This window comes from Amia ocellicauda, chromosome 16 (assembly GCF_036373705.1).
Source record: "Amia ocellicauda isolate fAmiCal2 chromosome 16, fAmiCal2.hap1, whole genome shotgun sequence".
NCBI lineage: Eukaryota > Metazoa > Chordata > Actinopteri > Amiiformes > Amiidae > Amia > Amia ocellicauda.
Window position 1 is genome coordinate 6,695,044 of NC_089865.1, and position 14,182 is coordinate 6,709,225.

Here is a 14,182-nt window from a genome sequence, read left to right on the forward strand (position 1 = left end):
AGGTTTTTGGGTTTGTAATGGATATTGCTGAGGGTGGAGATTGAATATTATAGACATCATATCTATTCCTCATGTAAGTGTGTGTAATACTTAAAAAGTGGTGAAGAAAATGTCAAGACACCAGAACAAATACTGAGGTGTAAAGTTGAATTTGACTTTATTTAGTACTCTTGACATTTTAAAAGGATTTTTACACCATGCAGTCATCAGTATAAGTCCACTGAACGTTTACTGAACAGCTCGGTTATAACAGGATTGAAAGCCATCCATTTATTGATTGAATTCATCCGTGAAGCAAAACCTTACAGTGTCAGAGCTTTCCCTTGCACTGAATACATGATTGAGTTGGCCCACCTTCTCCCCCGGATATACGATATGTTACAGATGCATGGTCATGACATGTCTGCAGTACACAAGCACACATTTCACAAACTAAACAAACATATGTTACAACACACTGAAATTCATTTTCTAAACATACTACTTCGGACAGAGAGATGGATTCTGCACAAGAAGAGAACATGGACAAATATTTGATTCTGTTCTTTAATTCCATTTTTTGTTTGATTAAAGATCATTTGTAAGAGAATTAGAACGATTCAAATAGTTACCAGATTTGTAGGTTTCCTCCTATAACTAGAGGTGAATAAGATCATTTTCTCTCAATAAAAAAAAAAAATACAGTGATGGCAGAAGCGAACTTCCTGCAGTTTGAAATTGATCATCTTCCAGAAAATGTATTTTTTTAAGTAAAACAACAGACTCTGCACAAAATGGTGGGTAAACAAACAAACAAACGTTTCTGTACTTTTGTGCTATTCAAACAAAAAACATAAGCACTTCATTATAAGTTTCTGTATTGGGGGTCTTTTATATCAACAGGAGAAATAATCAGACACGTATACAGTTAGAAATAAATACGATTAAAGTTACCAGTTTTGTGAATATTCACAAGCATAAGAAATGTTGGCATTCATTTATCTACACAGAAAATACTTCAAAAAACAAAACAAAATAAAGTTTTTATATAAAAACAAAAGAAATGTAGGTTTCATCATTTAATACAACTATGAACAATAAATACAATTTATGCACAGCTTTTGTTTTTCTTTTCTTTTTTACCAACTGGTAAAAACTCCTGTGTATTTTGTATACCTACGTTTTCTGTTTTATTTTTATTTAAATGAGGATTTTAAGTCAGCAATTCATAACATAGTCATTGAAAAATAATAAAAAATAAAAAATATACAGTAGTAGTTTTATGGAATTAACACATTTACATTTCCAAATGAATTTAAAGAGTTTTATGTAAGTGATATTATGTCTGCATAATAATTTCATTAGATGACTGTGCTTTATAATATGTTACTTATTTAAATCCCTGGTATACAATTACTGAAGCAATTTAGTTCAACAGCAGTTTTATATGAATCAGACATCACTGTTAATGGACAAATGAAAATGAAACGCATCACAGACATGTATCAGCTGTATCTGTATTACCTGACACTCATGTAATAATGGTGCTTAGAAACAAACAAGGGAACATACTCAAATAAGGAAGCAGTTATTTTGTAGCCTAACCACAGATGTTCATTAATGACCAGCTTAATTAATGACCAACTACAAGTTAATGTACTACACTTTTTCATCAGTTGGAGTCTGAGCAAAGTGCATGTGGTTGTCACTGATCTTGTGAAAAATCAACACAGGATTTGGCAAATATGTATCATCTCTGAGAATGAAATAATTTGGTGGACACAAAAATGTATTAGATGAAGAGGGCGTTCCATCTCAGACAGGATTAAGACATACTGAAACATATGTACATATCCTATCGAAGTGGGACTGTTTCTGTACCCAAATTTGTTAAAGAACCCACTTTGTAGAAGTGAGATCACCATTTCTTTGATGCTAAAACAAGACCAATGAGATGGTGTCATCCATTTAAGAATTCATAGTATATGTGTGCAGTATCAGTATAGTACCAGGGAAAACAGGGGTGGCTAGAGAGGTATTAAAAGCACGGCGGGAGGTTTCATGAGTGGCACAACTGGTAAAGCCTCCACTTTAGATTAGTAGATGTAGATTACAAGGACACACGTCTGTCTCCATTGGTTCTTTATTAGTAAGAGGTTTGTAGAAGTGAGCCGAGCTGATACACTCTGGGAATGCGGAGGATATTAAAGTAAAGGATAATCAGCCACTCCAGTTAAAACATAAATAAAATGTATTCACACATTTGTAAACTGTCTGAAGTGTATGACACTTACGGCATTGTGTCACCAAACGCTATCTGAAACGTATTAGACATGCAGACTGACCCTGGAGGAGTTTCCTTCTGCAGCAAACTAGTTTTTCAATGTCATCCTTAACAGAAATTGCCCTGTGCATGAGAGGAAAACACTTTCAGTTTTATTGCTAGATTAACTGAATACCTGATCAGCATCATAACACAGAATGTATCTGCCTTTATTGTACAAAGCAGAGACTGTTAAAAAAGACATCAAACTTTTGCTTGGTTGAATGAAAACTACATATGCCTTCTCTGGTTTTAAAGTCCTAGTGTATTCTGTAGATAAATAAGTTTTGTACCTGGAGTATGAGAGTATTTGAATATAATTAAATGAAGTACACCACCTGAAAGATTTAAATCCTACAACTCGAGTATTAGAGTATGTTAGGTGTAAGACAATTGAATCAGTACATTTGAGTTCCTCTGGTAGGGAGAAAACATTTGGAGATATCTTATGTTTGGGTTCACATTTCAAACCCGACTCCCCCCATGCACACACACATTTTCCAGGGAGGTCGTAGTTTAAATGTTTACTATACAAGCAAGAAACATGGCATTGGATGAATGTTGTGCCCATAAAAGGGCAGGATTTAGGGACTCCCACATTATCCCTTTGTATTCTCCTGATATGGCTTCAGCACTTCTACAAAGCGCCTTGATCACGTTTACATTTTGAGACGACCGTACCTACAAACCAAGTTTAAAATGGGTCATCTATCCATGTTTTTGCTGGAGTCATTACAGAACTGCAGATTCACAAAAGTAATCTTTCATTTATTTCTCTTCTCATATCATTTTTTTACAATTTTATGTGAAACTCAAATGTATAATACCCAACAACAAATACTCCAAAACAAAGCAAACAATTGGCTCGACATGTGTGTCTCCCCATAATAAATTAGTGTACGCACTACATGGAAAGTCATTCTGTAAAGCTCGCTTGTGAGCCTTTCCTAAAAAATAAAGTGAAAAATTATTCCTCTGTTTTAATGCGTCCCATTACCTCCATCTCGAGTGTTTTACTTCAGCGTGATGAAATCCAGCCAAATCAACGCCCATTTACTCAGCGATACAATTAGGTGCTCACAACCAATACAATCTGTTTACTTTTTAACTTGATTTCAGACTGAGGAAACTCCAAATCAAATTCAGTTTTTTTACCTTTGCAAATGTTAATCAGACCAGTAGAATGTGTACAGTATTATAATATAGCAGCAATTAACCTCACATACCCAAAAACTATAGAAAATGACAGTTTTATCATACAAAGAGAGACAGAGTAGAAGACACTGACCTGCCAAAAGATTTTACACAATTCGTTACTTGCTTTCTGATCAACATAGTTAATGGAGAAAAAGCGCTTTGTCAGCAACTAAAGTCTGTTTTTCTTTTATGTTTCTCTGGCTACAACATACAGTAGCAAAATGTCGAATGGCTCTCGGAGATCGCTGTAAGGGAAAGCAGAGTTTCTAGACGTTTAGCTTCAGTGAAGACTTTGGTTGATGAACTGTCAAGGACTCTGGAAGATGGGAAGTTGACTCTAAGCAGGAAAAGTGATCTGATGGGAAGGTGTTCTGTACATGCGTTTTCAATATTCAATCTGTAAAGGGGGAAAAAGACCCAAAAAGTGAATGAAGAACTCAAAACGTTATTTAAACTCTCCCTAGTGTGTATCTTAAGTGTTCCATGTGAATCCTTGCTGGTTTCTTTTTAAAATGCCTTTCAAGATAGAACGAGGGGGAATATAATGGCAAAGTATGTCTTTCTTGTATGTAAAAGACATTCGGGAATGAAATAAACCACACACATGCATACAGTACTATTCCTTTTGTGATTCTGTCTACCCAAGTGATAACAAGAGAATCGGCCTTTTCTTTGTCCTTCTGATGGTGTGTTGACCAGACCTGCTATTAATGTAGTACTGCACCAAACCCAGCTATTGATTCAACTTAATCCAAGCCATCACAGACTAAAGTAAACATGTATAAACATAATATGAGGCAGTAACTGTCAACTCTGAATGGGAGCTGTGCTTGTAAACCCGTGAAACACTCCAGAGGCATTTGTGAATATAAAAGGAAACCTGAGAGTCTACCACACATGGTGAAGAGTAGCTTCAACAATCTAGGCAGGACGTGTGAATATTCAGCTAGCTATGTCTAAAGAAATATAAAAAGACATACACAGACTTCAACCTCTTAAACAGCAGAGACATAGAACTGCAGAAAAAGATCTTCTCAAGCAGATGAGGATCATGTAAAAATTAACTTCCAGATTGTATTAATGATTTGGTCAAAGTTAAGGTAATAATGAAACCAGCAATAAAGGGGAATGAATGATACCATCTAGTATGACAGCTATACAAGTCTCAGCTGTGTATTGTACCTAATGCTCTATAAACAAATGTCTCAGACTTTCTCACACACCTATATAATATATTATATTATATATGATGTATGTAGTATTTGTAGTTGTTAATTTGTATATATAGGGAAACCGAACATATCTGTGTCAGTTCACACTCTTGAGAATAATCCAGATGAAATAATAAGCAAACAAACTCATGTCAGAAAGTAAAAAGTTTGAGGTATTAACAGAACAGTCTCAGAAATGTGTTCAAACATATGCTGCCCACATGTGGAGACTAATGGAATTTCTTTTAAAAAATCAAAACAAAAATAGTGCTTTTGAATACGTTTGAACACTTTATTAAGAAACTAATTGTTCACATTTATATTTACCACATTATTGTTAGTCATATAACCTAGTCCATTACATTTTCATAGTTTTGTACAGAAAAATACTGCATGTATGCCTGCATGTTCTTGGTCAACCAAACAATTGATAAAGGTATAAATATATTTGAAAGCTAATGGAACTGGAACTGTTGCACAATAATATCTCTCACCTTTTGAACCTTTATCTCACAAAACATGTAAATGAATGCATTTCTTGTCTTGCATAAAAACCAAACATTGCCACTAATGGTGTCTGTAGCCGGATTGCTGCCCGCCCTGGGTGTCTCTCACTCGTAATTCCTGTTTGGGCAGCACTACCCAGCTCCGCAAAATCACTGTTTGTAATGGGAGTATAATGAGCCAAAGGCTATCCTTATCAACAGCTCAAAGAACAAGAGCAGATCGTAACACAAAATCGCAATGATCCGTGTATTTGGAAATCTATGCGAGACTTTAACCACTGCTTCTGTCAAACAAACAGACAAGAAGTCCATTATCTCACAGCACAGCCATCTGACACTCATCCCAGCAGAAAACAGACACCTACAAATTCAACCTGTCGAAAAAGCCCAGGGCGCACATATGCGTCCGCAGATGTTTAAAACTGAAATTCTTCATAGACGTTTTTGATCTACAACAAATACGACAGATAAATATTTCAGAGCGGTAATTGAAATTGACAAAATGTGCGTTTATTATGCAACATTAATCACAACTTTGTTAGTAATTATGTATTGCTGTAGCTCTCAATAAAGCATGCCAAGTAATAGGTTGCACCACAGAATGCATTACAATCCAAACTGGAAAGGAAACACGTTCCATCAAAGCTTAACTATAAATCCCCTTGCTTAATTTATAAACATACTGCAGTGTGCCCTACAGCCCTACAGCATTGTGGGTACTCAAAATATAGTGACAGTGACTCAAGAGTTTTCAGTTGACAGGTGGTTTATTTCAGAACAAGTGTATCTGGGGTAAGAGGGCATGTCAAAACAGTTTTAGTTCACACTCTGCCAGTTCATGTCCCTTCAGACAGCAAACAAAAGTGCCAACTCCTATATGCCCCCCCTAGAAGTTATATACATTCAATAAAATACTTTCCAAAAACAGATATCACAAGAGCACTGGCTGTTTTTGTTGGTGTGAGGGGTTGTATTTAATCTATTCTTCAGTTTGGTGTTAATAAAATTCTGCAGTTTCTTTGCCATTACTTTACGACAGTGATCTGAAGGCTGCAGACTCTGCTGTAGCACTAATGATTTTCCCGCAGTGTATACTCACTCTGTCCTTCACTTGTTGTGGTGGTAGTAGCCAGAGATTGACGAGCCTCCTCCCCCTCCCCGGACGGTGTGAGCAGTTGTCGGAGAGGATGCTGGGTAATGCCCTGAACGAATAGGCTTAGCTGAAAGAAAACAAATGACCACCATCAAATACAGAACAGAGCAGCACTTTAACAATGGATCATATGCCTTTCATTTCAAAAGAGGGAACAGGTCGCCTTCAGTCTCGAAGCAGGGAAGCGACAGCCCCAGGGCGGGAGCCGGCCTCACCGATCTGAGCGGAGTGTCCCCGCCTGGCCATGTTCTTGGCCCTCACGGCCTCCTTGATGCGATCCACTTCCTGCTGGTAGCGCTTGCGGTCCCTCATGGCGTTCTCCTTGGCCTCCTTCAGTGCCGTCTCCAGGGCCTTAACTCTCTCAGCTGTAGCTCGCAGACGTTTCTCCAGTTTAGGAAGCTCACAGCGCAGATCTGCATTGTCACGAACCAGCTGCAGGGGAGAAAGCAGGTGAGTGAGCGCAGGCCTTCTGTCATGGCTGTGTGAATTAACAGCCCTCTGTATTATTTACTTATTAAGTTGTGCCGGTTTCATTAGTATTTGCCAATGGATGTAACATTATTCAGCTGTTTAGTCATTGTGTAGATTAAACAGCAATTACCAGCAAAACAGTCAGCTATGCCAACAGTGAGCGCTGATATTATCCAGCATCTACACCTCACATGTTTTTATAGTTCAAATTAATCTTTGCATTCTACACAAGCTGTTAGTTTTGGTTATCAGCAAGGCTGTAGTTGAGTCAGTCATCAATCTCCAAATCACTCCATTGTTGGAACAGCGTTCTCGTCGCTGGAGATTTAACCAAGTCAGTTATCGATTCGCAGTTATCGGCCGGGCGATTCCAGCTGACACTCTGACCTCTCGTATCCTGGAACATCACATCAGCACTTTGCACTAAGTATATGTTTAACTAATGGAGACAGGATACCCTTCAAGTTGCCAAACTCTTTCACCTGTCTGCATTCTCGCAGGTGGATTTACAGCGAGTGACCAATTTCCGTTCACCAAGATTATGGAAAACTAGGGATTCGGAATGTGTTGCGAATGTTAACTCCAGATTGAATTGTGTTCTGCAATGATCAGGTCTACATAAACATCGGTCACCAGGGTGAACGAAATATCTACACAGGATTACCTTGGGACACTTCACACACACTTATCTTCTTTGTTGACATGAAAACACGATATCGCTTGTCACAGTATCATGTTTACGTTGTAGCCGATTCAAGATGGTTAGAATTTACCTGCATGAACAAACAGCCACGCTCTTGAAGAACAGTGTTCAAGACAAAGGCAAACCAAGCACTTCCAGCTGCATTATTGTAAAGCTGAACCTTGGTATTACATCATACATTTGTGCAGTCTGAATCATTGTTGTATAGAGTTATTTTTTAATAATCAACATGTATTTATCATTCTCTTTTATCAATTATCTTAATCGATATTTTGTGAATCTGAAATAGTCCTCTAGTTCATATGGTAACACACAATTAGACGTATTGTTTCCAATCCAGTACTGCATCACAAGCCTGGTGGGACACCTTTTCCTTGCCATACCTGCTTGTGAACCTTTGTAAGCTGCTCCAGGTTGTTCTCAAGAAAGGATATTTTCTGTTTCTGCGCAGCACTCCCCCCTCCGTCATCGCAGTCCAGTTCAGCACTCTGTGGCAGAACAGTAGGTTAATGCAGTGAAGCTTTATATGCCCACATTAAACATGGAAATCATACATTAAATGAAATCATCAGATAGGACAGTCCGTAAACACGGCTAAAATAGCGACAGTAGCAATGGACAAATTTCATAATTAGATATAACACTAAAAACTGGGCTTCAACCCAAACAAATCACTGACTGCTTTACAGCTATGCCTTTAAGGATGACTGATGGAGTAGCAGCAGATATACCTGTGGAGGACCATAACCTTTCTTTTTCCCTCCAAACAGAGACTTACTTTCTTGACGCGAGTCGTGAGGTCTTGAACAAAAAGTTTACGGAGGTTGTGAAGTGTCTGGAGCTCCCGGGCCTGATGAAAAGCAATATCCCCAATGAGAAGTTGCACACCATTTAATAAATCATTCACAACTCTTCAACACCAACTGCTGAAGGAGTAAGTGTAAGGGCAGTTATAAACCACATCCTCCAGTTGCTTCTATTTAGTATTGCTAGCGTGAAACTAACTAAGGTGGTTCTATTACAGACAATAACCATAATAATAACAATAGCTTTGGTGAATATGATTCTGGATATTTAAATAGTTAAAGACCTTTCCAGCCATTTATAATCTAAGTGACAGATCTTCAAGGCAGTGCAGTGTAATGTTAATGCTAATAACAGACATCTCTGTCTTCTAATAGTGCTCTGCCAGTCCAAACCAGGCCAGCCCAAGATGGCGCCAGAGATATTCGTCCATTCCGAAACAATACAAGAGAGAACTGGTGAAGTGATTGACATGCAAAGAGAGTTATTGCCCCACAGCTGCAGCCCAATAAGCCTTCAAAAGTTATTTTCAGTTCAAGTTATTCCAAGAATGTTTACAGTGCTCTAGTCATACTTACCACGGTTTCCTCCAAGCCTTTGAGGTCCTGCTTTGCTTGCTCTCTTTTTTCATTGAGGATACTGACGAGGGGGGAAAAAACAGGGGAAAAAGTGCACTGAATACACTTTTTGGTATTTTAAGTCTGAATCCTTCTTTACTTCCACAATAAACACAGATCAATAACAGATTTAAACAAAAACATCATTCCCTCACAGTCCCATGTCCTTCAGCCATCAGAACTGATGTTTTTGTCTAAGACGTGTCCACATTAAAACAATACCTTTGAAAGTAAAACTTAACACAGATGTGTGTCTTAAAAGATGCTACTACGTCAAACTGTATAATTACCCAGAATGCACTAGAAAACAATCAGGCAACCATTGTTGATACTACCTTGATTATCTGGCTGCATTTTATTGGACAATTAGGGATTTTCTAGAAAGAAGTGACCCAAAGGTGTGACTCCAGAGCTCCAGTCATGTTGCTGCCATGCTGTGACACGAGAAGACTGTTCAAGGATCGTGTAAATACTCACACAAGCTTCTGCAGCCTCATGTCCTTCTCCTGCTCCTCAACCTTGAGCTTCTCGTAGTCGGACAGGAGTTTATTATGCTCCAGCTGCAGCTTCTGATTCAAGCTGGATTTGAAAGCAAACACAAAGAACAAGCTTCATATGCTCCTCACAAAGAACCGCAAACAATTTACAGAACGACAGCCCTGTGTATCACTGCGTCGCCCCAGTCGCCCCCGGAGTCTCTTACTCTTTGAGCTCATCAATCATTTTCTGTTTCTCCTCGATTTCATCCCTCAGCCGGGACAGTTGTTTCTGATGCGCCTCTCGGTGGCTCTCCATCTGCTCCTCAAGAGTTTTCTGCACCCAAAACACAGGAGACGACTCAGTCATGAGACAAAAAAATAGTCGTGTGTTTTCCTAACCGAGTTCCCATCTCCAGTAAACAAACACCTGCCGTTGTTAAAAAAACTAACAAATATACTAAAGTGGTTACTTGTTGTTCTACGTTCTTGTTTTTAGGTTTTGTTTTACCTTCATCTCCTCAGCATCTTGGAGCAAACTCATGTGTTCCTTCTCCTTGTCCATCACGGACACTTCATGCATTTTTTCTGTATAAATAAAGAAACATTTAACATTCATGATTTACTGGGTGTATGAATGACAAGAACAAAAAAGCCGAACCTTAAGAATCATACCGGTAGATTTAATCACTCAAGAGTGACATATTTCCAGTGGTTAGCTGTCAGTTTTGACAGATTATATATTTAATAGTTTAGCAAATCTCTGCCAAGTCTCTTGAATTAAGGCTGTTTATTCAGTCGCTGTACATATGTATTTTACTATATTCAAATCCTTGTTCCCTCATGGTAGATATCAATGCTTCTGTATTTACAAGGCTCCTGGGATGTACATCAGTCAAATGTCACTTGTTTCAGACATTTATGGAGGACAGCCTGGACAACTTATTTAGCATCATCCTGCCTCACACTGATAGTAGGAGTACTATTAATTTTGACATCTTTATAGTGTGCGTGTTAGTCATCACTGTGAACATATAACATGTTTCTTCTGAGGCCCGTGCCGTACCCTGAGCGGTCAGCTTGGCCAGCTCCTCTGTGAGAGAGTCCTGCATCTCCTCCAGCTGCCGCTTCTTATGCTCCACGTTCTGCATGTAATCCGTCAGGGACTTGATCTTTGCTTGGTGCTGTTGGAGGAAAACAACACACACACACACAGACTGAATCCCAGGCTTGCTGTCTGCCATTTTAATCCCTCCCTGGCCATCAGTTGCGTCTTATATTCATATCTCAGTATTTCAAATTTCACTGGAGGCTTTCAGTCAGTCAAGATCATTAAAAAAAACTAAATTCCCTTTCCTGTTGTGGAAATGGAGGAGGTGATGATCAGTGATATTACATCAGATAATGTGCTATGAACGTGATCCCAAAGACAGTGGAAATTACTGCGGAGGGAGTTCCTACTGAAACCTGTTAAAATCAGGTGTTACAATTATGTAGTGACACTACAAGTAAGTGTACAGGATTCATAAATTATTCTTCTTTTGTCTAAAGATTAAAAAGAGCAGATGGGAGCGAGGAAAATACATTTTGTTATCCACTCATGTTGTAAAAGTCTTCCATTCTTTTGGAAAGTTTAATTGGTTCTAATGAACCCACAGCAGTGTAAGAGCGACACCTACAGATACTGTTTCACATGCTGTAGGGTGAATATAAATCCTAATGCAGAACTAAACTACAAAAAAGACTTAGGAGCAATGTGATGAATTTGAGAATGACCATCCTGAAGCCAAAGCATGAAAAATGTACATTTGCCACACTGGAGCTTATATGTTCGATGTGCTGAAGAGATGACTTAAAAGATGATTTCCTTCTGAGAATCCAAGGCCGATGCTTAGTGTGTGAGGTGATGAGGCGAGTGTAAAATAAACAAACACCCCCATGTGTTAAAGTCCTGTTTTCTTGCCATACCTGGGAGATGAGGAGCTGACAGGAGGCGAGTTCCTTCTCATTGACCTGCATCTTGCGGCTGGTGTCCGACTGTGACGTCTCCAGCTGCTTGCACCGGTTCACCAGCGACTTCACCTCGGACTTCATCTTGCTGATGTAGAGGCGAGCCATGGTGAACTCTTCCTCTATGACGCCGTTCACCTCTGTCATCTGTAAACAACAGCAGAGTCTTTTCTTATCCAAAACCCTTATTATAAAATGCATGAATTACACCAATGGCCATATGAAGTTAATTCTAGGCTTGTTCTGGGCGAGGAACAAGGCTTATTATATTACCCTGCACTATATTGTTTCATGATTGTGGTATTCTATATATAATGAACTCTATATTTATTTTAACGGTTAGGTTGTTGCACATATAAATGATAAAATTGAACTGCTACTGGAGAAAAGACAGCGGTTCCATTTTTCACCACAAGAGGGCTCTCTCTGCTTCTTGACAAGGATTTATTCAGGATATGATTCATACGGTATTTCCAGGAAGAAATTAATGGACGCTGGAGCCAACACTATATGAGCCCAGCAGCTCCTTCTGTGGCCCCTCACCACTTTGATGTCGTTGGTGCCAATGATGCCCCCGATCTCATTGAGGTCCTTCAGCAGCAGGTTGAGGATCTCCGCTGCTCTTTTCTTCTGGTGGTTACTGAGCTCCTGCAGCTGGTTGAGTTCCCTCTGCACCGCTATCAGCGACGTCTGCGGACGGAAAACACGGCAGAGACGGAAAACTATCAAGGCCTGACAGAAACATCTAACGACAGAATAGAGATATCTAAGAGAGCACAGCGGTCTGCATCAACCTTGTATCGCAGACAGGATTTAAAACATGAAATTACGTGCATTTCCTTTCAGTGTCTTCTGCACATCTACAGACTGTTGAGCTGTAAATTACAGCTTGTATATTTTTTTCCACAGGTATTATACATATTTGTACTATACCAGAGGTTTTCAAACCGGTCCTGGAGTACCCCCTGCCATGCTGGTTTTTGGTCCAACCTAGGTCTTAATTACTTAATTGAGTGGTATATTGCTTTGTTACTTCAATTAAGGTTCAATTAAGCAATTTAGAGCTTGGTTGGAACAACTCTCTCCCTCCATTCATCCATATAGAAAGATAAACAGTGGGGAAATCCATCAATAAGGACAAATATTTTAATTCTAATAGAAGGCAATTAGCACACATTCCACATGGACACTGAGTGAGAGGTAGACTAATTCATTATAGTGATTCAAGCCTTATTTTCTGATGTCAACCACCACGTCCACCATGTACGTTTGGACCATCTCCAGCGCCATTCAACCCCAGCACTACCCCAGAAAATCCTCCTCCCGTGACCAGAGCCCAGGCCCCGCCCTCCCTCACCGTCTTCTGGGCGAGTTCATCGGCCAGCTGCTCGTTGGCACGCGTCTTGTCCTCCACCTCCTGGGATTTCTGGTCGTAGTTGACAGCCAGCTCCTCCAGGGCCTGCAGCACCTCCTTCACCTCGTCCTTGGCCGCCTCGTTCTCCATCTGCAGCCGGGTCAGCTCCTCGTGGATCTTCTCGTAGTCCCGCCGGGTTGATGCCAACAGCTGCCAGCGCCCATAAAACACACAGGTCAACGGTCAACGATCAACCTCACGTGACATTTTTTTACGATTCAAATATCAGTCAATGTGAATGGTCATCTATGATAGTTCTCTCTGGCTAGATCCTCTATTAAACTCTTTTTATCTAAATTTGTATTCAATGTAAATAATGTCTGGCTGGCCTGCCTTTCTTTTGTTGGAGAAGACCCTTTTAGAGAAACCACTGGCTTGTGTTTAAAAACACGAATGTATAACACTGGCCTCCCATGGTAATATAAATATACTGAGAATTTTGTTTTCTATAAATATCTATTTGTCAACACTATTTATGCAAGACTTAAAAAACAAGTATAATTGTATCTGAATGCTTTAATTGGTGATTCCTTCATAAGGACTCAAGCAAATTTGATGAAGCTCTTTAAAAATCATTATTTGACAGGTAATTATTACAAAGAAAGAATGGACATTGGATATTGGAAAACTGGACTGTATCAGGTACTAACCTACGACCACTAGAGGGTGATAAATACAAAATAAAAGCTGTGTAAAAGCAGTTTGGTTAATTGTGCTCTACAGCAAGGATGTTCTAAGGCCAGAAAGAGCAAAGAAATCATATTTAGTATTTACTTTTGGTAGTACAAACTAAAGTTGTTTCCCTCGTAATTATTTAGTGATCTGTGCAGAACTCAGGGTCATGATAAAAAAAAACGTACACCTATAGTACAGGGATATTGAGGAATCTAATGTAGATTTCTGTATCCTGTTTCAATTTCTATCCTCACAGTATTAGTTTTAAGTTTTGTGAGAGGATGGCAACTTCCCTAAGCTTCACAAAATTATAAAACACACTTCATTATGACACTGTTTTTATCATAATTTATCCTAGGAACATTTAATAAAGGTTTCGATGTTTCAAACACTACAAAGTCAGACAATGTTTATTCACTGGTCCATAAGCAAGGACAGCAATGTATTTCTATGGAAGATTAGAAAGAAATACAGTCGAAATTCTGGACTGTAAAAGCTAGGAAACATACAAACATGACTAGCACGTTCATCTCTGGAACTTGACCCATGGTGAGAGCAGGTCTCTACCAGCGTGTCTTCAGAGTACAGTTAGTCTGGTCACTATGGTGAAGGAAACTGCACTGCATTTACCATGGGAGCTGCT

At 39.1% G+C, this 14,182-nt stretch overlaps 1 protein-coding gene and 1 long non-coding RNA gene across 2 annotated transcripts in view; one reads left to right on the forward strand and one right to left on the reverse strand.

Moving 5' to 3' along the window:
• Positions 1-140: 140 nt before the first annotated feature.
• kif5c (kinesin family member 5C) overlaps positions 141-14,182 on the reverse strand; it is a 38,189-nt gene continuing 24,147 nt past the window's right edge. Inside the window, exons 14-26 of the mRNA XM_066687857.1 lie at positions 12,808-13,014; positions 11,994-12,140; positions 11,409-11,597; positions 10,507-10,624; positions 9,952-10,028; positions 9,668-9,777; positions 9,442-9,543; positions 8,926-8,986; positions 8,322-8,393; positions 7,927-8,031; positions 6,585-6,801; positions 6,316-6,436; positions 141-3,896 (exon numbers count right to left, since the gene is read on the reverse strand). Coding sequence (XP_066543954.1) covers positions 6,324-6,436; positions 6,585-6,801; positions 7,927-8,031; positions 8,322-8,393; positions 8,926-8,986; positions 9,442-9,543; positions 9,668-9,777; positions 9,952-10,028; positions 10,507-10,624; positions 11,409-11,597; positions 11,994-12,140; positions 12,808-13,014 — 1,518 coding nt within the window. The 3' untranslated portion in view covers positions 141-3,896; positions 6,316-6,323. The remainder of the gene's footprint in view (positions 3,897-6,315; positions 6,437-6,584; positions 6,802-7,926; positions 8,032-8,321; positions 8,394-8,925; positions 8,987-9,441; positions 9,544-9,667; positions 9,778-9,951; positions 10,029-10,506; positions 10,625-11,408; positions 11,598-11,993; positions 12,141-12,807; positions 13,015-14,182) is intronic.
• On the forward strand, positions 6,702-10,058 carry LOC136711533 (uncharacterized). The gene is made up of 3 exons (XR_010804736.1): positions 6,702-6,819; positions 8,314-8,477; positions 8,725-10,058. It is a non-coding gene; the product is annotated as an uncharacterized LOC136711533 (long non-coding RNA).